Source organism: Danio rerio, chromosome 25 (genome assembly GCF_052040795.2).
Source record: "Danio rerio strain M-AB ecotype USA chromosome 25, GRCz13ab, whole genome shotgun sequence".
Lineage (NCBI taxonomy): Eukaryota > Metazoa > Chordata > Actinopteri > Cypriniformes > Danionidae > Danio > Danio rerio.
The window spans coordinates 19,944,377-19,965,590 of NC_141045.1; the positions used below are offsets into that span (position 1 = coordinate 19,944,377).

General features: G+C 39.3%; 1 protein-coding gene and 1 long non-coding RNA gene across 3 annotated transcripts in view; one reads left to right on the top strand and one right to left on the bottom strand.

Moving 5' to 3' along the window:
• Positions 1–1,022: 1,022 nt before the first annotated feature.
• LOC141380946 (trypsin-3-like) lies at positions 1,023–18,759 on the bottom strand. Of its 2 annotated transcripts, XM_087312087.1 has the most exons (7): positions 17,645–17,834; positions 16,401–16,421; positions 8,660–8,828; positions 8,497–8,579; positions 8,311–8,382; positions 3,229–3,371; positions 1,199–1,711 (listed from the first exon to the last, which is right to left on the bottom strand). In XM_087312087.1, the coding sequence occupies exons 1-7, from the start codon at positions 17,694–17,696 to the stop codon at positions 1,484–1,486; spliced, it is 768 nt and encodes a 255-aa protein (XP_087168213.1). In that variant the 5' UTR covers positions 17,697–17,834; the 3' UTR covers positions 1,199–1,483. The 2 variants fall into 2 exon arrangements, with proteins under 2 accessions (XP_087168212.1, XP_087168213.1); XM_087312086.1 differs by having other exon boundaries at positions 1,023–1,711; positions 8,311–8,579; positions 17,645–18,759.
• Positions 15,316–21,214, top strand: part of LOC147837673 (uncharacterized) — a 33,116-nt gene continuing 27,217 nt past the window's right edge. The window contains exon 1 of the long non-coding RNA XR_015526440.1: positions 15,316–15,442. This is a non-coding gene — a long non-coding RNA (uncharacterized LOC147837673). The remainder of the gene's footprint in view (positions 15,443–21,214) is intronic.

A 21,214-nucleotide genomic window follows, 5' to 3' on the forward strand; every position in this document is an offset into this window, starting at 1 on the left:
AAACATTTTTGGTGCACTGAAAAAAAATTATTCATTGAGTTTACAATTTTTAAGGTAAGTAGTTGCAATCAATTTACATGGGCTGAATTTAAACAAACAAATGAAATGTACAAATGTTCAACTTAATTTTTTGTTTAAACTCAGCCCATTTAAATTGATTGTGACCACTTACTTTAAAAAATATACAGTAAATATAATGAATAATTTTTGTTCAGTATGTAGTCTTACTCTCTTTACTGGCTCCCTGTTAAATTCAGAATTGATTTTAAACTACTGTTGATTACTTTAATGGTCTTGCACTCTCTTATTTTTGTGGCATGTTAAAGGTCAATAAATATCATCAATAATGTGGCACTGTTTAAAGCTAAATTTAAAACCTAATTATTTAGACTTGCTTTTGATAGAAGTGCAAAATGATGTTTTATTGACACTCTTGTTTAGATTGTGCTCTTACCACCTTATGTGTTTTATTGTGTCATTTTTTTTAACACTGTAAAGCACTTTGGTCAGCCTTCTGGTTGCAATCAGATGTTATATAAATAAAGTTGATTGATCTTTTGGGGGGGCAGCACAGTAGGTAGTGCTGTTGCCTCACAGCCAGAAGCTGGCTGGGTCGCTGGTTCAAACTTTGTCTCAGTTGGCATTTCTGTGTGGAGTTTGCATGTTCTCCCTGCACTCACGTGGGTTTCCTCTGGGTGCTCCGGTTTCCCCCACGGTCCAGACATGCTGTGAAGTTGAAGCACATTAACCTAAAGACAAACAAAAACAAGTTAAGCAAATAAGACAGAGAGACTGAGTAAAGTAAGTTAAAATTGAGTAGCAGTCTCTGTTGTTTACCATGTTACTTTGAATATCCAATCGGAATTATGCAAGTATGACTTCAAAACAACATTAACCCTATCTAATTCACTGTAAACAATGTTGTACTTTGATAGTCATTTACTGCTTATATCATTTCCCTATATAGAATTTACAAAGAATACTTTTCTGAAATTATATTATTAAGGAGAATGTCTGAATATAAAACCAACTTTACCTCTGTTTTATTGAGAATATCTACACAAAACGCAGACACACATTAGTCAAAGAGGCGTGTGTTGCTGTATACTGTATGTTTAGGCAAGAGAGGCGTGGAATCTTACTGCGAAGAGAACATCTTTGGTCAAAGTGGACAAAACCAGGCAGGTTTACACCAACAGTGGCTGTAATCCATTGTTTAATCTCTGAGAACCGGACGAAGACATCAGGAATATTGGGGTTTTTACATATTTAACCATAGCTGACAACGCTGAACCCACACTGAACACTGCTTTGCATAACTTATAAAACAACACTCTGTGAAAGTAGTGCAGGTTTGTGTGATTTTATGTTATCACATCTCAACCTTATTAAAAAATAAATAGAGCTACACAAATTATGTACGTAAACATGCATTTGTCCAGCAAGTGTGCTTTTGGGGAGGATGGGCATCAACATGTTATTTTTATAGATGTGTACTTTGGCTGACAGAGAAGCATGAGTTCAGAGGGTTGAAAGTGATAAATCCTGGAAGGTTCTGGTTGATGGAGCTCATGATCCAGTTCTGATACTGTGATACGCGTGTGTAAACTCCAGGCTCATAGGGCTGACCACAGTCATGACCTTTACTGATGATTCCAGACTGAACCCACACTGAACACTGCTGACTGACCATCGGACCACCAGAGTCACCCTAAAGAGAGAGGGAGAGTCACTGTTTTTCTTTATTGCAGTAATCAACATCAAAACTTTAAATATGAATATATAAGGATCTAAAAGGAGGAAGTTAAAGGAAAAAAACTAAATAACAATAAGTACAATCAAGTCTAAATTCAAGTACATTTTAAATGGATAATTAACCCCCAAAATCAAATTTGATTAGATAAGTAGGCTACAATACAGTACATCTTATTTATGCCACTGTTTACTGATGCTTACAGAAAACATATGCTTATCAAGTTATATCATGTTTGCTTGCCTGAGTACACTTAACAGTTTTCTGTAGAATCTACTGTAACTTGCTGGCAATAGTTCACCAGTAACTTACTGTAAATCAATTACAGCAAAAATACTATTTTTAAATTTACAGCCCCATTTATCTTGCTGTATGCGTATTTACACAGTTGTATGTACACTATCGGTCAAGTTTAAGGTGCGTTCGTTTTTTAATTTTTTTATTTATTAAATGTAATTTTTAAAAAATATTTATTACAATTTTACTATCACTATTACCATTAACAATATTAATAACAATGATAATTAATATTAGAGTGATTTCTGAAGGATCAAATGACTATAGACTGGGGTAATGAAGCTGAAAATTCATCTTTAAAATCACTGGAATAAATTCATTCATTTATTCATTCATTTAATCTTTTTCTTTTCGAATTAGTCCCTTAAGTAATCCAGGGTCACCACAGTGCAATGAACCGCCAACTTATCCAGCACATATTTTGCATGTTTTCCAGCTGCAAACACACTCATTCACACACATACACTGCGGACAATTTAACCTTCCCAAACTGGAATAAATGATTCAATTAAATGACAAACTACTTTTAAACAGTTATTTTATAGTGTAAAACATTTTACAATTTTACAATTTGTACTGTATTTTTATGAAATAAATGCAGCCTTGGTGAGCAGGAGAAGCTTATTTTAAAACATTTAAAAATCCTACTGACTCCAAAATTTTGACCAGAAGTTTATATCTTGAACAAAATCTAAAATATACTTCACAATGCAACTTTAAAATACACTAACATACTGCATAACTGTCCTACAGTAAAATACAGTTTTAATTACACTCAAATACTGTGTGATTTACAAAAAAAGGTTAAGAGGGTAGGTCTTTGCTTTTACATTGATGATTCCCTGCATGTTTACAGTATTAAATGAATTTTTAAAGTTATTTTAAATATGCCTTTATGATTTTATAAAATTTAAATAATGCATTTACAAAATATTCTTGCAATTAGGTTACAATTTAAGATTTAAAATTACATCCCTGGAGTAACCTTTGAACTAACTCACATTCAGATTGGCAAATTAATTTTTGAGAGGATTAAAAATTAAATGTTGCCATGTGACACAAAGCATTGAATTGCAGTTCACAAATTTTTCTTGTTTTATTGGAATTTGTTATATTGATTTAATGACGCATATTCCTGATGTGCGCACAAGTTGTAACAATCTGATTGACTGTTGTACCTGGCAGGTGTCTTTTCCGCCCTGCAATAAACCAGCGCACATCATGTTGTCTGTAATGGTGGCACCAAGCAGATTATTACAATCTGAATTAATTACCACTGGAACCACAGTCTGCTGCAGAGTCCTGGGATGAGACAAATTCACTGGAAACACAAAAATGGCCATCAGTCTGTAGTGAGTGTGTAACAAAATGTCCTCAAACTCTTTTCTGTGTCCTAGGACATTTAATTCATTTGCCTCTAGGTAAATGACTAGGATAAATGGCAATAACTTGTGCTACAAACCAGTGTTTTTATGACAAAACAAAAATCAGTGGAAGTGAATGTAGAGTCTGGAAGTTCTTCTTGACTTACTATAAGGTGGATAGGTCATTTGTTTCTTTCCTGAAAATGATCCTTAAGAGATTTCACTGAAACATTGCTGAATGTAATACATAATGCATTGTGTGCTTTTATCAGTGCTAAAATTTGTGAATTGTGTAGCTTGATTAGTAGGGCATTGTCTAGTGGCAGCACAACAAATATGGGCTCGATCACAGATAAAACAGGCATTACTCATGCTTTAAATGGACTGTGAATTATGTACAAATATGTAAATATGTATTAGTTCTGTGAATCTGTAATAAGAAAAACAGCGAGGAAGGGTCTATATAATCCACACTAATTAAAGTCGAGATAAAATAAAAAAAAATATATATATATATCATTATAATTGAACAATATAAATATATATTTATAATAAGTTTAAAGTAAACATTAATTCATATTTTATTTATTTGAATTGCATTAATATTATGCTATTAACATTACATTAGCCTATTAACCTGTGAAAAGGCTGCCATCAAAATCAGGGAACAGCTTTTTTATTGGTTTGGGGCTTGTGACTATCTTTAACATGGACATCAGTGATTTAATGATTTGCCTTAATCTAAATAAGACAATAATATGAGACTGGTGTTTACATGAGTTGCTTTTTGAATGTTACATTCATGATTCCCAGTTACATGTTATATAGCACATAGATCAGTAACATCATTGTGTCACCAGCCTAATGTTTCCTCCACAGTTTGTGTCTGTGGTCCTTTAAGATAATCAAAAATCACTGTTTTCGTGGTAGACTCTTAATCAGAGTAGTGTCTTCATATTAAAATCAGAGTATTTTGACCATGTAAACATACTCACTGAAAGTGCCAGATAATGTCACAAGCTGTCAAAGACAATCCATTCCTCACCTTTAAGTTGATTCCAAGAGCCCTCACATTTCATAAGTTTGACGTGTTTCCCCATTACACGCAACTTTTGTAAAGCATCTGCTACATGTTGGTGTGTCAGAATCCTTGCTTGTAAAATATAGCCATAATTTAGAATGCTCAGTTTAAGCAAATTAGATGAGCGTGTTGATGAAGTGAGTCGCTCACCGCATGCGCCATACTGTGCGTTTTGCCTTCTATAAGCAACAAGAACAAATGTCTGACATTGCTTACATACGTATCCCTCAAAGCTGTTTTAAATTAAATATTTAGAAATGGTGTGACACAACGCGTACTTATGTTTGCCTTTGATGCACCCCTTGATGCTTAGAAGAGTTTGATTCTTAAGAGCGTCACACACCAGACGTGCACATTTGCATATTATTTAAAATGAAACTATTGACTTGGCACTTTATGGCTCGGCAGAAATATGAACAGTCATGAGTCGTGGCTGGGTGCTGCAGAAAGGCACTGACTGATGAATTCTAAAATGCATGGCGCTGTGCGTCACCGAGCAGTGCTTCTGGTGTGCGACCCGCTTTATGTCCTTGTCGCAGAACCAGTGGCACTGGAATTAGCCAGCGAAATTCATATGCTGATTCGGTCTGGTGCATACCAGTTCCAAAGGTACTGGTGCCACAATGGCATCGGGTTTCGGTACCCAACCTAGTAGTGATTTATATAAATGATGTATCTTCATTATATTGTAAAAAGTAATTTACCCTCATAATCTTAAATCAAATACCATGTAGCCCCCCCCCCTCTCAAAATGACTTTCTTTAGGTTCTGGTCACATGGAATGCTTTTAGGGTGGGGCTATCAGTCGATATGATTCCGTCTGTAAAATGTAGCTCCTCATTCTCTTCATCATCTCGCATCTGTAATCATTCTGCAACAGAAGTTGCTGACAGTGATTCTGATGGACAGTAATTCACCAAAGTGCAAACTGGCATTCAATATATGCCTCCATTTAGCTAACAACATCCATCTTACCACAATCCATTCGGTTACCAGAAGATAAAATTATGCATCACCCTAAATTTCTTCCCATTTCAAAAAATCGGGTGTATGACATGATCAGGGGAAAAGTACAATCTTAAAGTCTGCATGAACAAAAAGTCTTTTTTTTTTTTTGATACAGTTCCTAAAACATTATTAAAATTAGAAAACAGTGGGCATGGCTTTTTTCTACTGCAAGCTAATATCATGTATAAAGTAGGCATTTCATTCAGAAATATCATGATAATTATTTTGGGAGAGTTAATACTATATATCCCATCATGCCCTGCAGTCACACACCAGTTCCAGGTCACCTCTTGATTACGCACAGTCTAAGCTTGTCATGACTGATTACTTGCCCTATAAACACTCCACTGACACACACATCCTGGCTGAGTCTTGTTTCAACTGTAATAGGCTTTTCCTTTTTTATGTTGCCACCTGCCGTGACTTTTCACCTGTTTTCCGATTACTCTTTGGGTATTGACATGCTACCATCTGTTCCTATGTGAACCTGCCTGACTCTTCAAATAAGAAGAGTTAGAATTAGATTACAAGGGCAAGCTTTTTTTTATGACATGCACGGAAGAATTGTTCAACACAACTAATGTAAGCTAACAAAATCAATTAGGGCTGCAACAACGAATCAATTAAATCGATAAAAATCGATTACTAAAAGCGTTGGCAACAAATTTCATAATCAATTCGTTGTGTCGCGCGACACGGAGACGTTTGATTAAAAAAAGAACATTTTAGCGGAGCGGAGAAAACACGGCTCCTTTCTGTCTCTCGCACGAGTTCAGCGCCTCAAAGACAGGGATGATGTGGAAGAATCACTACAGAATCCTACTTTTGTTCCATTTTAAAGTGAGAACCGTAAAGTTCTTTGTGTTTGTGTCTGACGCTGAGCCAGAGAAAGACAGCGGGGTTAAGTTGGTTTTGTTTTCGGTATTCCTGACACATTCAGTGATCAACGGCATTAACTCAAAAAAACCTCTAACCCTAAAAAGATCTAAACTGTGTTTCCTACAAAAAGACAAAGCAGGTTATGTTTCACACAGGGCCGGCCCGTGGCATAGGCAGTATAGGTAAATGCTAAGGGCGCTGTACATCCAGGGGGCGCCAGAAATGAGCGGGGTAAGTTGGTTTTGTTTTCAATATTCCTGACACACATTCAGTGATAGATGGCAATAACTCAAAAACCTCTTACCCTAAAAAGATCTAAAGTGTGTTTCCTACAAAAAGACAAAGCTGGTTATGTTTCACAGCTGTCTTTTTCTTTTTTTCACTCGATATTATGAGCACTGTTCCGTTTAAATAGTTGCAATATGCGCTGAGGCAGAGAGCGCTCGTGCTGAGCACAGCTCTCAGTAAGGGACCGTCGGAAAAGTGCTTCTTTTTTTGTTTTTTGTTTTCGAAAACAAAACCAACTTAACTCCGCTGAAAGACGTGACATATTATCACAATTATGCAGCGTTTTAACCGCCTAATACTTCATTTATGTTTTAGATATGTAACTACACACAAGTAGTAGTAAAACAATACATTTAGAGTTTGTAAAACACACAAGAAAGTCTTAACATTCAAATATAATTTGCCGGTGTGTTTTATTCATATCAGATACACATTACACATAGTAAAAGTAAATATAAAGTTGAATCTACGCTTCTCTGAGTTTACCAGCCATTTACTTGCATGTATTTTGGGAGTAACTTATGAATGTACCTGCTGAATCCTGCGTGTTCTCGCTCTTTATGAATGAGGCAGCAGCGGCAAATAAACATGGAAACATCCATCTCACGTTATAAATGACGATCACTTACACATTTATGTGAACTGGAATATAAGGTAGTTGATGACATGATGAGCAAACGTGAATATGTTGAATTAAAACAGAAAAAATAAAATAAAAGGGATACATCTGTCATACAGCGCTGTTGTGTGCGGTGTGTCACGTGACAAACATGATGCATCGCCACAGAAACATTAAGGTTGAATGTTCTGAAAAAAACTGACTCCTGGGGCCAGATAGAATCTTTTAAACTCGGCAGTGAAAAGGTTAATAACAGCAGTAAAGCATCGGTGGTAGAGTTACTCTAAAGAGACTAAAGACACATTTTTATTCACTCGCCTTTTTTGGATCCTTAATTTTTCATCTGTTGTCATGTATAGCTGCACTGCAGAAAACGTTTCTTGCTTAGTTATTTTGTCTCGTTTCCAGTTCAAATATCTAAAAAAATCTTACATCAAGACCAGACAAAAAAAATGGCATGAGAAAATGAAGTGATGCTGAAAACTTCTGTTTGAAATTGTATCTTATTAAGATTTTTTACCCCATTGGCAAATAATTTAGCTTGTTTTAAGCAAACAATCACTTAATTTTGAGATTAAGAGATTTCTTATGCTATTTCATGTGTCTAGTATGTATCTTTATTTAAAAACATTTAGATATTTGGATTAAAAAACAGGACAAAACTAGTTAGTTTTTTATATTATTATTATTATTATAACAGTTCAGAGATGAGCTTTTTTGAATAAAGGGTTGGAAACTAATGCTTTTCTTGTTTTGCTTTTTTATCCAAATAATTGATTAATCGAAAAAATAACCGCCAGATTAATCGATTATTTAAATAATCGTTTGTTGCAGCCCTAAAATCCATATGGTTAGTTTCAATTTCAAGTGTACTTTAACTTCCATTTCATGTTGACTTTAAATGGACAGTACCTGCATTTTGAATGCTTATGCTGATTATACATATCTGTCATTATTTTTACATCTACTAGAGGGCGCTTTATCTTAAAATGTAACTAGGTTATTTGGTGTGATACTCTACCTCCAGCTGCTGTTTGTCCCCAGCCTGTGATCCAGCTGCTGGTGCCTGAAGGAAAGCTGCTGTTTTCTGCTGCTAAACACACAGGTCTAATATATTTGTTAAAGCTGACTGAAGCGGACAGATGCAGGAGAGCAATATCATTGTTGTAGTAATCGCTGCTGTAGGAAGGGTGAATGAAGAGCTCACTTATTGTTCTGTTGACTTCATGGTCATGAACTCCCTGTTGTGTCCTTCTTCCCAAGTACACAAGCACACTCGACGTGATGACACTGAATACGGACCATGAAGAACACAATGAATTACAAGTGGCTAATGTTTAGTGAGGAATGTGTGTTTATGCAGTTCTGACCTGGAGAAACAGTGAGCAGCCGAAAGCACCCATTCACTGCTGATCAGGGAACCGCCGCAAAAATGACCATTATATCTGGGGCTGTGAAGACTAACTGTCCATGGCCACGCCTCCTTAGGTGCATCCTCCCCGCCCACAATACGAGCGTTTAAATGCCGACGTCCACAAACTGAAAGAGAGACATTTATGTTTTCAATTGGTGTTTTAAATTATAATTTTCTCAGCTTTCGACTACTTAAATGATTTCTTTGAGACTCTGTATGTACAGTACTGGCTTCTTCTTTTTCATCAAACTATCAATTGCAAAATAAGCTCATCCAATTTACATGGGAAAGTACACTAGGGAAAACAATAGGAAGAGCAGGAGCTTTTGCTTCTTTAAAACTACGCACAATGCAATGGGTTTGTGTTTGAATTAGGACATTGTTCTTATCTTTTTTTTTACAACCTTCAAATCAAATTTATAATGGATTCAAACAAACGCTACGGTTACTAAAGTAACCCTCGTTCCCCGAGGGGGGGGGGAACGGAAATGCTATGTGGAACCTTCCACAATATGGGGTTTCGTCAGAAACCAATCATCTGAAAGAGTATAAAATCAGGCCAATGAAATGCCAAATGAATTGGCAGCGTCAGCATGCACAGCTGGCGTCAATGACAATCAGTCAAGTATATAAGACGCGACTAGTGCAATGCTCGACATCCTTTTGAGCTGAGGAGACTTTCACGCTCAACAGCTAAGGGACAATCGTTGTGGCGAAGGTACATAGCCTTTCCATTCCCCCCCTCAGGCAACGAGGGTTACTTTAATACCCGTAGCATTCCCCTTCGGATGGGGAACTCCTATGCTATGTGGAACCTTCCACAATATGGGGAAATCTATGGAAAATGCCACAACGAAAGCACCTTACCGCGTCCCTGGCAAAGGGTGCGCCATGCAGTAGAGCGAGCACACCTACAACGCTGCGAGATGCAGTTTTCCAACGTGTCCCCTGGCCCTTACTCACCTTACTTACCTGTTCAGGTTTAGCTATATTTTTCAGAGAGTCGAAAGTAACCCAGTAAAGGGTTTTAATATGACAGTACATTGGGAAAGCGTTTAGTCCCGATAGGGAGGACGCTGCGGAGTTCACCTGCTACCCAAGGAGGGGAGACCTGGTAACAGCCTGAGGCCCAACCACGGAAATGGGGGAGGGGTACATAAGAGGATGGTTAGCACCCTAACACAAGGGGGGACTAAACCGTGGTTGAGTGAGCTTATGGGATCGCCCGCAGGGGATCACGCATAGCAGGCACCTATACCCAGAACAATGGGTATTTGCCAACAACGCAAGCATGCCAACAACGTAACGAGCCAACGTCTGACTCCTCCGCTGAGTCAGATGCTGGGGGCCTCGGAGGAACTTTGTAGGGTTCACCGAACGGGGGAACTGAACTAACAAAGCTGAAAAAGTGCACGTACCTCCGTGTTAGGGAGAACACTTCAACCGATTTGTTTCCTCAATTACCAAGGGTTACCTAATACCCTTGAGGAAACCGGCTCCATTCGCAGATTTTAAAACCTAGCAAATGTATTAGGTGTTGCCCAGCCGCAGCTCTGCAATGTCTGTCAGAGAGGCGCCGCATGCTAACGCCCAAGAGGATGCGATTTTCCGTGTTGAGTGTGCTCTCACCCCTGTGGGACACGGCTCACCCTGGCTCAGAAGAGCGAGGGAGATGGCATCCCCTCTCCAGTGGGCCAACCTCCATTTAGATACGGCACTTCCCTTCTGCTGACCACCGTAACAGACAAAGAGCTGGTCAGAGGATCTAAGCACTGTAATGAAAGGGCTGAGTCTGCCTCCTCCGCAGGCAGCGCTTGCAGGCTCACTACCTGATCCTTGAACGGCGTGGTAGGAACCTTGGGCACATAGCCTGAATTCTAGGCACGAGTCACTGACCAAAAATGCCTCCAGGTCCCCAACCCTCTTAACCAATGCCAATGCGACCAGCAAAGCTGTCTTCAAGGACAGAAAACTCAAGGATACTGAATTGAGTGGCTCAAAGGGCTCCTCACGTAGGCTCGTAGCACTACCGCGAGGTCCCAAGAGGGCATGAGAGGGGGGCGGGGTGGAACCATATGCCTCGCACCTCTGAGGAACCGGATAATGAGGTTATGCCTCCCCACGGTGCCGCCATCTACGCGTCATGATGAGCGGAAATAGCGGCCACATAGACCTTCAGTGTGGAGGGCGACAGGCTTTGCTCTAGCCTGTCCTGAAGGAAAGAAAGCACAACATTGATCTGGCAAGATCGGGGGTCTTCTCGGCGAGAAGTGCACCACTCAGTGTATAGACTCCACTTAAGGGCATAGGAATGCCTCGTAGAGGGTGCTCTAGCCTGAGTGACAGTATTAACCACCGCCATCGGTAGGTTACCTAAGTCTTCCTCGCGTCTATGGACAACACGTGGAGGTTCCACAGATCTGGGCGAGGGTGTCTGATGGTGCCCTGTCCCTGATAAAGTAGGTGCTCTCTCAAAGGGACCCTCCAGGGGGGGGGCGTTGCGAGGAGGGAGAGTTCAAAAGTCCGGTTGGGCCAGAGAGGCGCAACTAACAAGACCTGCTCCTCGTCCTCCCTGGGTTTGCACAGTAACTGCGCGAGCAGGCTCACTGGGGAAAACGCAAGTTTGCGCGTGCCCCGAGGCCAGCTGTGTGGCAGTGCCCATGACAGCTGAACAGACTCGGGGTGGAGTCGGCATTCTCCTGGGGCAAGGAGCTGCCATGAGAGCCAGTTGGCTGCACGGTTGGGCTCGCCCGGCATTTGAACAGCACGCATCGACTTCGGCCACGTGTGACTCCGGAGGAGCAGACGGCGAGCGAGCTGAGACATGCACCGGGAGCGCACATCCCCCATACGGTTGATATACCCTCCCGCCACCGTGCTGTCCGTCCTGACCAGCACGTGTTGCCCCCTCAGCGCCGGTAAAAAGCGGTCCAGAGTGAAAAACACTGTCAACAGCTCTAGGCAGTTGATATGCCAATGCAGCTGGGTTCCCTTCCGCAGGTCCGCAGCAGCATGCCCGCAACACACGGCCCTCCAACCCGTACTGGAAGCATCTGTCAAAACGACAACATGCCTGGATGCCTAGCCCAGGGGCACTCTGGCCCGTAGGAAAGAGGGGTCTCTCCAGTGGGTGAGGGCGAGGCGACACAGCAGAGTGGAGTCACTCGGTATGTGCCCGCCGGCCATGCGCGTCTAGGGACCCGATCGTGAAGCCAATGCCATGGTGGTCTTATATGGAGCAATCGGAGCGGGGAGGTCGCGGCCACGGATGCCATATGCCCCAGGAGCCTCTGAAAAGATTTCAGGGGGACCACATTTTTCTGTCAAACTTTCTCAGATAGTCCAGCACTGGCTCGGTGCGCTCTCGTGAGAGGCATGCCTTCGAGTCCAGCTCCAACCCGAGAAAGGAGGGGCTCTGCACGGGGGCGGGCCAGCTCTTTTCTTGGTTGATCTAAAACCCCAACAGGTGGAGGTGCCGGAGGACCTTGTCTCTGTGCATAGTCAATTGTCCCCGAGAGTGGGCTAAAATCAGCCAAATGTCGAGAGAACTGAGCATGCAGACGCCCGCGAGGAAGTATGGAGAAATGCATATACGTGTCCATCAAGACAGGGGTGGACGCAGGACTGAGCTTGGTGAAATACATGCCCGTGAACTTGGAAAGCTGTTTCACGAACTGTATCGCATAGCCGAGTCTGATCGTACGGATGAGCCATTGCGACGGGCTAGCCCGCGCCAACCAGGCAGGCAGAGCCCTGCAAGTGAACCCGCCTGCACGATCGCTGACATGCCAGCAGTGAGGCAGCATGGAGTAGGTGGGCTCGCCCGGGGAGCGATGGGTTCCCACGGGAGAGCGAGAGGCGAGAGACGCGCTCTGGTCTCGCACCCAAACTCTGGAGGAGGGGCTGCGAGAGGAAGAGAAAGGAGACTGTTCTCTCGCACTCTGTGAGCCGTTGTTGAAATGCACTGATCCTGCGAGCTGGAAAGCATAGCGTCCCAAACTGGCAGTGTTCAGTCACATCCGAGGAAAAAGAAAAAAAATGATAGCGTTTTTTTTTTTCAGGGATGCTTCACAATCCGTTTACCGGACTTAGCAGCACCCTGGGGCGGGGGGCGCTGATTGCCTGCGAGATGCTCGGCACAGCTGCTTGGACAGAGACACAGGCGGGGCGGCGGAGCAAAAAGCTACAGACGAGCGCCCTCTGCGAAAAGCAGTGGATGTGGATGGCTCGGTGGAAGGGAGCGGTCTTATGATCCCGCCGATAGATTATAACACATCGCCTCCGACTGCTTCATCACCGGCGTGAACTCCTGGGGGAGTTCACTGACAGTGTCGCCGAATAGGCCAGCCTGGGATATGGGTGAGTTAAGAAAGCGAACTTTGTCAACATCACACACATCACCAGATTTAGCCTGAGGGGGCATTCCTGGCCACTAAAGTGGTCATCGTCCTTCCCAGGGTGCGGAGCTCATGCCCAGTTCTGGGTCGGAACCATCCTTGCCGCAGCTGGGCCAGCACCTGCGCTTGGTAGTGCTGGTAGGTGGCCAGAGCATGCAAGGTGAGGGTGGAGGTGCACGCAGCACACTGCGTAAGCCTACTGTGTGAATCCATGAAGAAAGGTCTTTACACCCCTCTAGTCGGCAGAAGCAGCCTGGGAAAGCACGGCCACAAAGTCTGCTTCTAGATTCTACATCGCGCTCATCAACCCGGAGGGAGGAGCGGGTTGTAATCCTCATCAGACATTGACAGCCCACCCTCCAAGGATGGTGAGGATGGAAGCGCACGCAGATCGGGCAGAAAAAAGTGCCCTCAAAACTGCGTGAGCTTTCTGTGCACGTCTGGGAAGAAGGGGACGGTAGGCTTTGAATCCTCCACATCACACCCATCTAGTCGGTCCGGTCGCGAGGCTGGGGGATAAACCATCACCAGGCCCACGGCCGAAGCAACCCGGGAAAGCACGGCCATCATGCCTGCTTTTAAGATGCCAACGCCGTGCTCTCCACCACAGAGGGAGGGAGTGAGCGGGTTCGCATCCTCATCAGACAATGACAGCCCATCCTCCGATGCAGCGATGGACATCTGATCCTCAGTGTCAAGTGAGAGAGCGACCATCCGAAGAGGGAGCGCTATTCTCACCTGAAGCTTGAATGGAGCGCTTGGAACAGCGAGAGGTCTGCAGCCCGAAGGCGGCGGATTTACTCCCACTGAATCCTTATATCTGCCCGAGTGCAGGGGACAACTGGGGTGGGTCGCGATCTTAACTGCGCAGCAGACATGACATCAAAGAGATGGCATGCACTGCCCGCAAGCACAGAATTAACATGCTGGAGACATGAAACGTAGTGCTCATGCCCATCATCCGGGGATAGAAAACCACCGCATCCAGAAACGCACGGTCGGAGCGACGTCTTGAAAAAGATGCGCTGCAAAACCGTGTTGCTCTTTTAGGAAAACATTTTCCCTATATACAAACCGCTCTTGGAGGACCGGACCCAAAGAATGCCAGGCAAGGGAGAAAAACCCAGCTCAACCATCTGCCACTGCATATACGCACTCTGGACCGGGAGAAGCTGCTTCTCGATCTCTCTCTGTAGACACAGGTTGGAGAACCCTCAAAGACTCTCTCAGAAGCTAGTGAAAGGCTCTGAAAGCGAAAAGGATGTCGAGCATTGCACTAGCCGCGTCTTATATACTTGACTAATTGTTATTGATGCCAGCTATGCATGCTGACGCTGCCAATTCATTTGGCATTTCATTGGCCCGATTTTATACTCTTTCAGATGATTGGTTTCTGACGAAAACCCCATATTGTGGAAGGTTCCACATAGCATTGGAGTTCCCCATCCGAAGGCGAATGATTGTTTCTGTAGTTCAAACTACTAGTTTAAAATGAGCTGAAACAATACAGTTATTGTATTTATTAGACAATTTAATTATTTGATGTTCAATCCACTTTCATTTGATAAAAAATAAGTTAACTGAGTAGTTTTATGTTAAGACAACATAAATGAATTGTGCTGACGCAGCTACCAGGTTAGTGGAGTAGTAGTTCCCATCATGCTTTGCGGTGGACTGCATTATGAGGTGGAGATATTGACAGTAAAATTAATCTTGGAAGTTTTGAGTTAGGAAATGAACTTGTAAGAGTTTATTAAACCCAGGCTCATTCTGAATACGTACCCCTATATACATTTCTGAAAAAAGCAAAAGCTATGTTTTTTTTTTTGCAGTTTTTGTTTTTGTGAATCAGCCAGAAGCCGCTGTGTACACTTTTTGAGATCTCAAACTTCTTTCGTGAGTGCCATTCACGCCTGCTGTTCTCATGTAAATCCACCAGATGCCAATGTTGACTAACTCACTGACTGACTGACCAACCGACCAATCCCCCCACCCTTCTCCTTCCCTAAACCCAACCAATAGTATTTTGGAAAAACACCTATTGACATCCCCTCTCCCCCCTTCTCTAAACCCAACCACAGTGTTTTGAAAAGCAATCCAGAAAAAGAAAAGCCTTCTAATTTTCTCATGTTGCCAGATTTTACCACTTTCTCACCCTGTTATTACTTGTTTAATTAGTTTTTTTTAACTTTTGTTTTTGTTTTACCTGCTTCCAGGAGCTGCTCTTTACTGGACTTGAACCCTATTGTTGTGGTCAACTCTGCTCTGCATCTCAATGTCGCCGACGTACGTTTCGAGCAAACGGACAAACTGGTAACAATGGGAAAGCCATCCACATGCAGGTAAGTGTTCAGTAGGTTAGCGAGAAAAGGATCTGCATCATACTGCCCCTTAGCATTCGTTTGAAAGATGAAATGCAGACATACATACTGTACTTCTTGCTACATAATTTACAATCTCCAGAAACGTATATGGGGCTACGTTTTCAGAATGAGTCTATGTTGTGTTTATTTCTTATGCTTTCCTTTATTCGCTCATGCTTTAGGTGTTTGCAGCTTCATAAACAATGTTTGCTTCATCACTTAGTGTGCTAATGCCAGTTCTGAGATCATTCTCTGTCATTAAGCTATTGAGTTTAAAACTTTGTTCCAGGAAAGTTAAATTGATGATTAAAGGTGATTTAAATGAAAACGATTTAACATTTCTAATTGCCTTAAATTAGTTTAACAAAAATTTTAGAAACATTTTAATAAGTTAACATGGTTCAAATAGGCTGAAATAACTTGATTCAAATTGGTTGAAGTAACACAATTACATTTTAAGATAAAGTATTCCTTCATTTAAGTTCATTCAACAACTGTTTTTTGAGTGTGTTATATGGGAAAGATTAAATAGTGTGCTATAGTGTGCTTCATTAACACACCCTGTAACATTTAACAATGAAACCAAGTTGTTGGTCTTTGTGGCTGTTTAAATGCTTTTGCCAACAAGAGAATCATTCCACTCTGACTGTGAAAAAACACTGGACAGACTAAGTAGAACAGTTACAATAATTAAGCGGTGCCTGTACAGAATGCACATATTATTCTGTTGATGAATTACACATAACTGGCACTATGAACATCATCGTTTATACATAAACAGTGCAATAAACCTGACAAAATCAGATGTTTTGTCTAGAGAGCACATGAAACACAGACTGTAAAGGCTCCACCCTCTTTTGGAAAAGGGCTGGACACTTCAAATGTGTGCTACGATAAATATTATCCTTTAATTATTCTTAGGGAAAGGTGCTCTTACCATTCAACTGAGGGAGAGAATCTGCAATAAAAACAGGGTGATAGATTAACAAACATCTTTATTAGTTAACAATCATATAATGTCAAACTAATAAACTAAGATAAAGTTAAGGTGTGTGACTTTAAAGAGAAAATCTATAGTGACCAGAAAAAAAGTCTGTCTAAATTTTTTGGTAACACTTAACAATGACAGTCGGTGAAGAATGATGTGCTAATATGTAAATATGAAGAGTTCAGATGCAAAAACACTCTTTACCATAAATGTGATATTACTGAACCTACACACAGGATCCTGATAAAAATGCTCATTTTAGAGGAAATGTTCAGATGGCATGTAGAAGTTTTTGCATCTGAACTCTTCATATGTAAATTAATGTTCATCTACTGTTACATTGAAATACAATAGAAAAGTCTTCTGTCTACATCACAATGAACAGTTTAATCAAAGGACTTCATGAGTAGTTAAAAATGAGGTAATGATACCCTTTAAGTGATGACATAAATCTACATGAACAGGTCAAGAGTTCATTTTGGTTACATTTAGCTTAAACTAAAGTGTTAATTAACAAATTAATTAACAAACATGCGCTAACAAGTAATAAAGGAAGCCATTATTCTCACATGAATAATGTTTCTACATGTTGTAGTTAAGGTTGGTTCATGCTTAGTGCATGTCTTAACTTATCATTAGTTCTTTATTACTATTTATAATAGTTATCATTAGTTCATAAATGTTTAGTTAAAATATTCATGTCATCATTTATGTATTAAAAAATATATATATAGAACTTTAATTGCCTGTTTCTTTCTATAGTAGAATTATCTGACTACAACAAACAACAACCATTCACTAGACCTTTCTTTTTTTTAACCAACATCAATATGTATGAATGCACAGTATGTATTTTAATATTCTATAAGCATACTTTTATGTTTCCTCATTATTGCTTTTTGAAATCTTTATAATGCATCTTTAATATAGGTTCACTTTTCAGTGACCTTATAAAAACGTTGAACCAGTACTGCACACATTTAGGTTCTTAGTAACAAATGTTTGTACAAATGTACTGTATGTATATTATCAAATACATTAGTAATAATACTTATTCAATAGTTTAACTGTTTAGTTTTTATTTTTGTCTGTGTAATTTAGATGTTGTAACTTTAATTATTTAGTACTTTGCACTCACAATAGATAACAAAGCAACAAGCACAGCTGTACAAAATGATAAAATAACATCCTACCTTTGAAGCATGCGAGTAACGTCACAGATATAAACACCCACATGTTTCTCATTGCTAAGATGCAGGACTGTGCTTGTTTTGTCCTTCAGAATATCATTTGCAGATTCATCCTTCATTTCTTATTATCATATTTTATTCCTTGCTCTTTTTCTATAATGTTAGACCAGGTTCAACAGTTATATTAAAGCATAAGTGACAGGGATGGAAAAGACAGTTTGTTATAGTGCCTACCTTTTATTTGCATGTCCTGCTATGCAAATACACTTTACTGAGGTGGAAATCGTGTGGTTACAGCATGTCTAGTTGTTATTAAAAGAATAGCTCATCCGATCATGAACATTTTTGTTTATGCTGTTGAACACTAAAGTAGTTTTTTTGAAGAAGACTGAAAACCTGTAACCATTGCCTTTCACAGAATAACAAACAAATATGTTGATGGTTTTTAGTTTTCTTCATAATACTTTAATGTTTAATTAATTATTAATTATTTAGTGTTTTATGTATTTTACCTTATTTAGTGTTACACAGTTTACACACAAATAGCAGCACAGCAAGTTCTTTTGCAAAAGGAAATAACATTTTTAAAAATCACAATTTTGACACTATGGAAAACACAAGATTCATGCGATACGAATGTGTGGTTCATGATTCATTGACACAACACAATGCTGTTCTCAGACTTTTTATATTTATTTGTCTTATAAAGTCTAACTTTTAATTTTTTTGTTCAGAGATGTTGTTAAAGTATATGAATACATTGACCAAACCCAGTTTTATTTGTTGTTCTCTTTGCCTTGTTTCTCTAATAACCTTTAATTCATCATCTGTCTAAGATGCTCTGCATCCCTGATGGTTCGGAAAAGGCACATGATAATGAATATTTATTTTTTATTCATAAAGTGCATGGTTTGGTTCTTGTACATTATATCTTTGACCAACTTACCAATATCCCTCATGAAAACATACTGAAAAAACCTCTAATATGAACTTTTTGAGAGAGAGAAAGAGAGAGAGCTCACAGTGCCACAAAAAGTATATCAACATCGAGACCATTTCTAATAAATCCAACCTAGGCTTATTGGAGTTACTAGGCCCGTTTTCTTATATGTGTCATTTCTCACAAAAAAAAAAAAAAAATCTCATAATTTTTTTGGTCACACTTTACAATAAGGTTCATCAGTTAATGTTAATTAATGCTTTTACTAACATGAACAAACATAGAACAATACATTTACTACTGTATTTGTTCATGTTAGTTAACGTTAGTTGATGAAAATACAGTAGTTCATTGTTAGTTCATGTTAACTCATGGTGCATTAACTAATGTTAACAAGCATGGACTTGGATGTTAATATTGCATTAGTAAATGTTCAATTATGATTAATAAATGCTGTTCATGTGTTGTTCATGATTAGTTTATGTTAGTAAATGCATTAACTAATGAACCTTATTGTAAAGTGTTACCATTTTTTTTTATCCAAAAATGAATAATTAAATACCCCTGTGTGTATATTTGAAGTAATAATTCATACACTCAACATTCAGATTAAATAAACAACACATATTAAAGTAAACGACGATGATATGCATTGTACATGTGCATATTTTGACATGAGGAAAATATTGTTTTATAGTCAATAGTTTTTACATTACACTTTTAGTATAATTTTCTTTTGTTCTTTTTTTAATCTGTCTTTCTTGATCCAGACACAATGTGTACGCGATCAGTTGTGTGAAGCATAAGTTAGCGTTAGCTCTGATGTAGCATGTGAAGATACTGAGCTTATATCAGCTGAAGGCAAGACAACAGTCATTTGAGTTCCCAGGCTCTTTTTCCGTTGTTTTATTTCTAAATCTTTTTTCGAAACACAAACCTGAAATTATGACTGTTTAAGCTGCATTGTTTAAATATATTCTGTGTATTCTGTTTGGCTCATTTGAATGCCAGCACATTTGAAGAGCGGTGGATAAAAGCCACAGCTGAAAAAAGCTGCTGTAAACCTGAAACCCTCAGACTCGAGTCTCGGAGTTAAAACCTGCACAGGAGCTTGCGGGACCAAATATTGACTCTGTCCAACAAGAAACTTCAAAAACCTATGGTGAAATATAGTATAGTGTCTTAAAATACCAGTGAATGAAAATGACACATTTGACATTAAACTGAAACATAATAAACTAAACCAAATTAAAAATAAAGCAATGATAACACATCTGCATGTTATGCAAAAAACAATATACATCATTAAAAGAATACAGGGTTTTATATGATCATGTTTATTTAATTCAATTAAATGTATTCTGAAATATTACAATTCGAAATTGATTTTTGAATTCCATTTTTTTTTACATTAAATGATTTTTACCCAAATTACGCTACAGATTTTTCACGTTCTTCAATCTCTTTATTTGTTAAACCCACTGGCATTTGTATTGTTTTATTTGATGTATGAATGTTATTTTCAGAATTTTATTTATGTATTTATGTCCAATAATTTGATATTCATGTATTGATCATAAGAAATAAATTATTAAATATACATATTATAATTTGACATCACATGACATGTTTCATGTTAGAAGAAAACAGCCCTAAAGAGTAGTTTCTCTGGACATTAATTTCTAGAGAAAAATAAAGTTGGGCTAGAACTCAGAAAACTATTTTAAATGTATTGTTATAAAGAATTGTATATTTAATATCCCTCAAAAGCCTGAAATCACAGACCACCTTTTTAAAGATTTGCTACCTAAAAAACTACCTTTTTAAAAGCCAGCAATATTGTATATTTATTGTTGGTGAAGAAGTAACAATGTGCTCAAACGGATATGAAATGGTTTCACTTTATAGGATTTAATATAAAATACTATATAATTTAGTTAAAAACTAAACAGAATGTAACGCGAGGATTCTGTTCTAATGTTTGAACGACACCTTTCAGACCAAAATGTCACAAAACTGAGTAAAACGCAGATTTGTCTCAGAGATTTAAGAACGAGAATGATCCAGACAACTCAAACTATAAGCTCACGCCTGTCGTAATTGAAGAAACATCATGACATTGCTTTCCTTGAGGAGTTTAGTTTAAAAAAATTATGTTTTGCTTTGACATGTTATGTTTTTACACAAATCAATATGCTATAGACATCAGCCTCTCTGGGAAAGTGCTGGGGAATTAGAAGGAATTAACATTGAAATTTGAATATTCATTTCAGTAATTGAACATTAAATTAATTAACATAATAAATTGTCATGTAGTTAAAAAATTGTGTTTTAAATATTTGGTGCACTGAAAAAAATTATTAATTGGATTTACTATGTTTTTTTAAAGGGTACATCGTTTACAGCTTTTTTATGATTTAATATTAATATTATGGTTCTTCTGAGTGTGCTAGTTTAGGTTCAGTTTTAAACACAGTTCAGATTATTTTATTATAATGTGTTAATGTGTGTCATGTTGGGGGCGTGTACACAGCTCGCTGTTTTAGGGGCGTGTTGCTTTACATGAAAATTAGTTTCGGCTTCCCGCCCAATGTAACAAGGGGCGGAGCCAAGAGCTCACCCGCACTGTGTTT

Bases quoted from the DNA above. Each gene is read 5' to 3' on its own strand.
- LOC141380946 (XM_087312086.1), bottom strand. From the start codon at position 17,696: ATGAGAAACATGTGGGTGTTTATATCTGTGACGTTACTCGCATGCTTC. The intron at 16,422-17,644 runs GTAGGATGTTAT...TTTTTATTGCAG, and splicing joins GTTACTCGCATGCTTCAAAG to ATTCTCTCCCTCAGTTGAAT. The intron at 3,372-8,310 runs GTAGAGTATCAC...TTGTGTTTCCAG, and splicing joins GGGACAAACAGCAGCTGGAG to TGAATTTGTCTCATCCCAGG.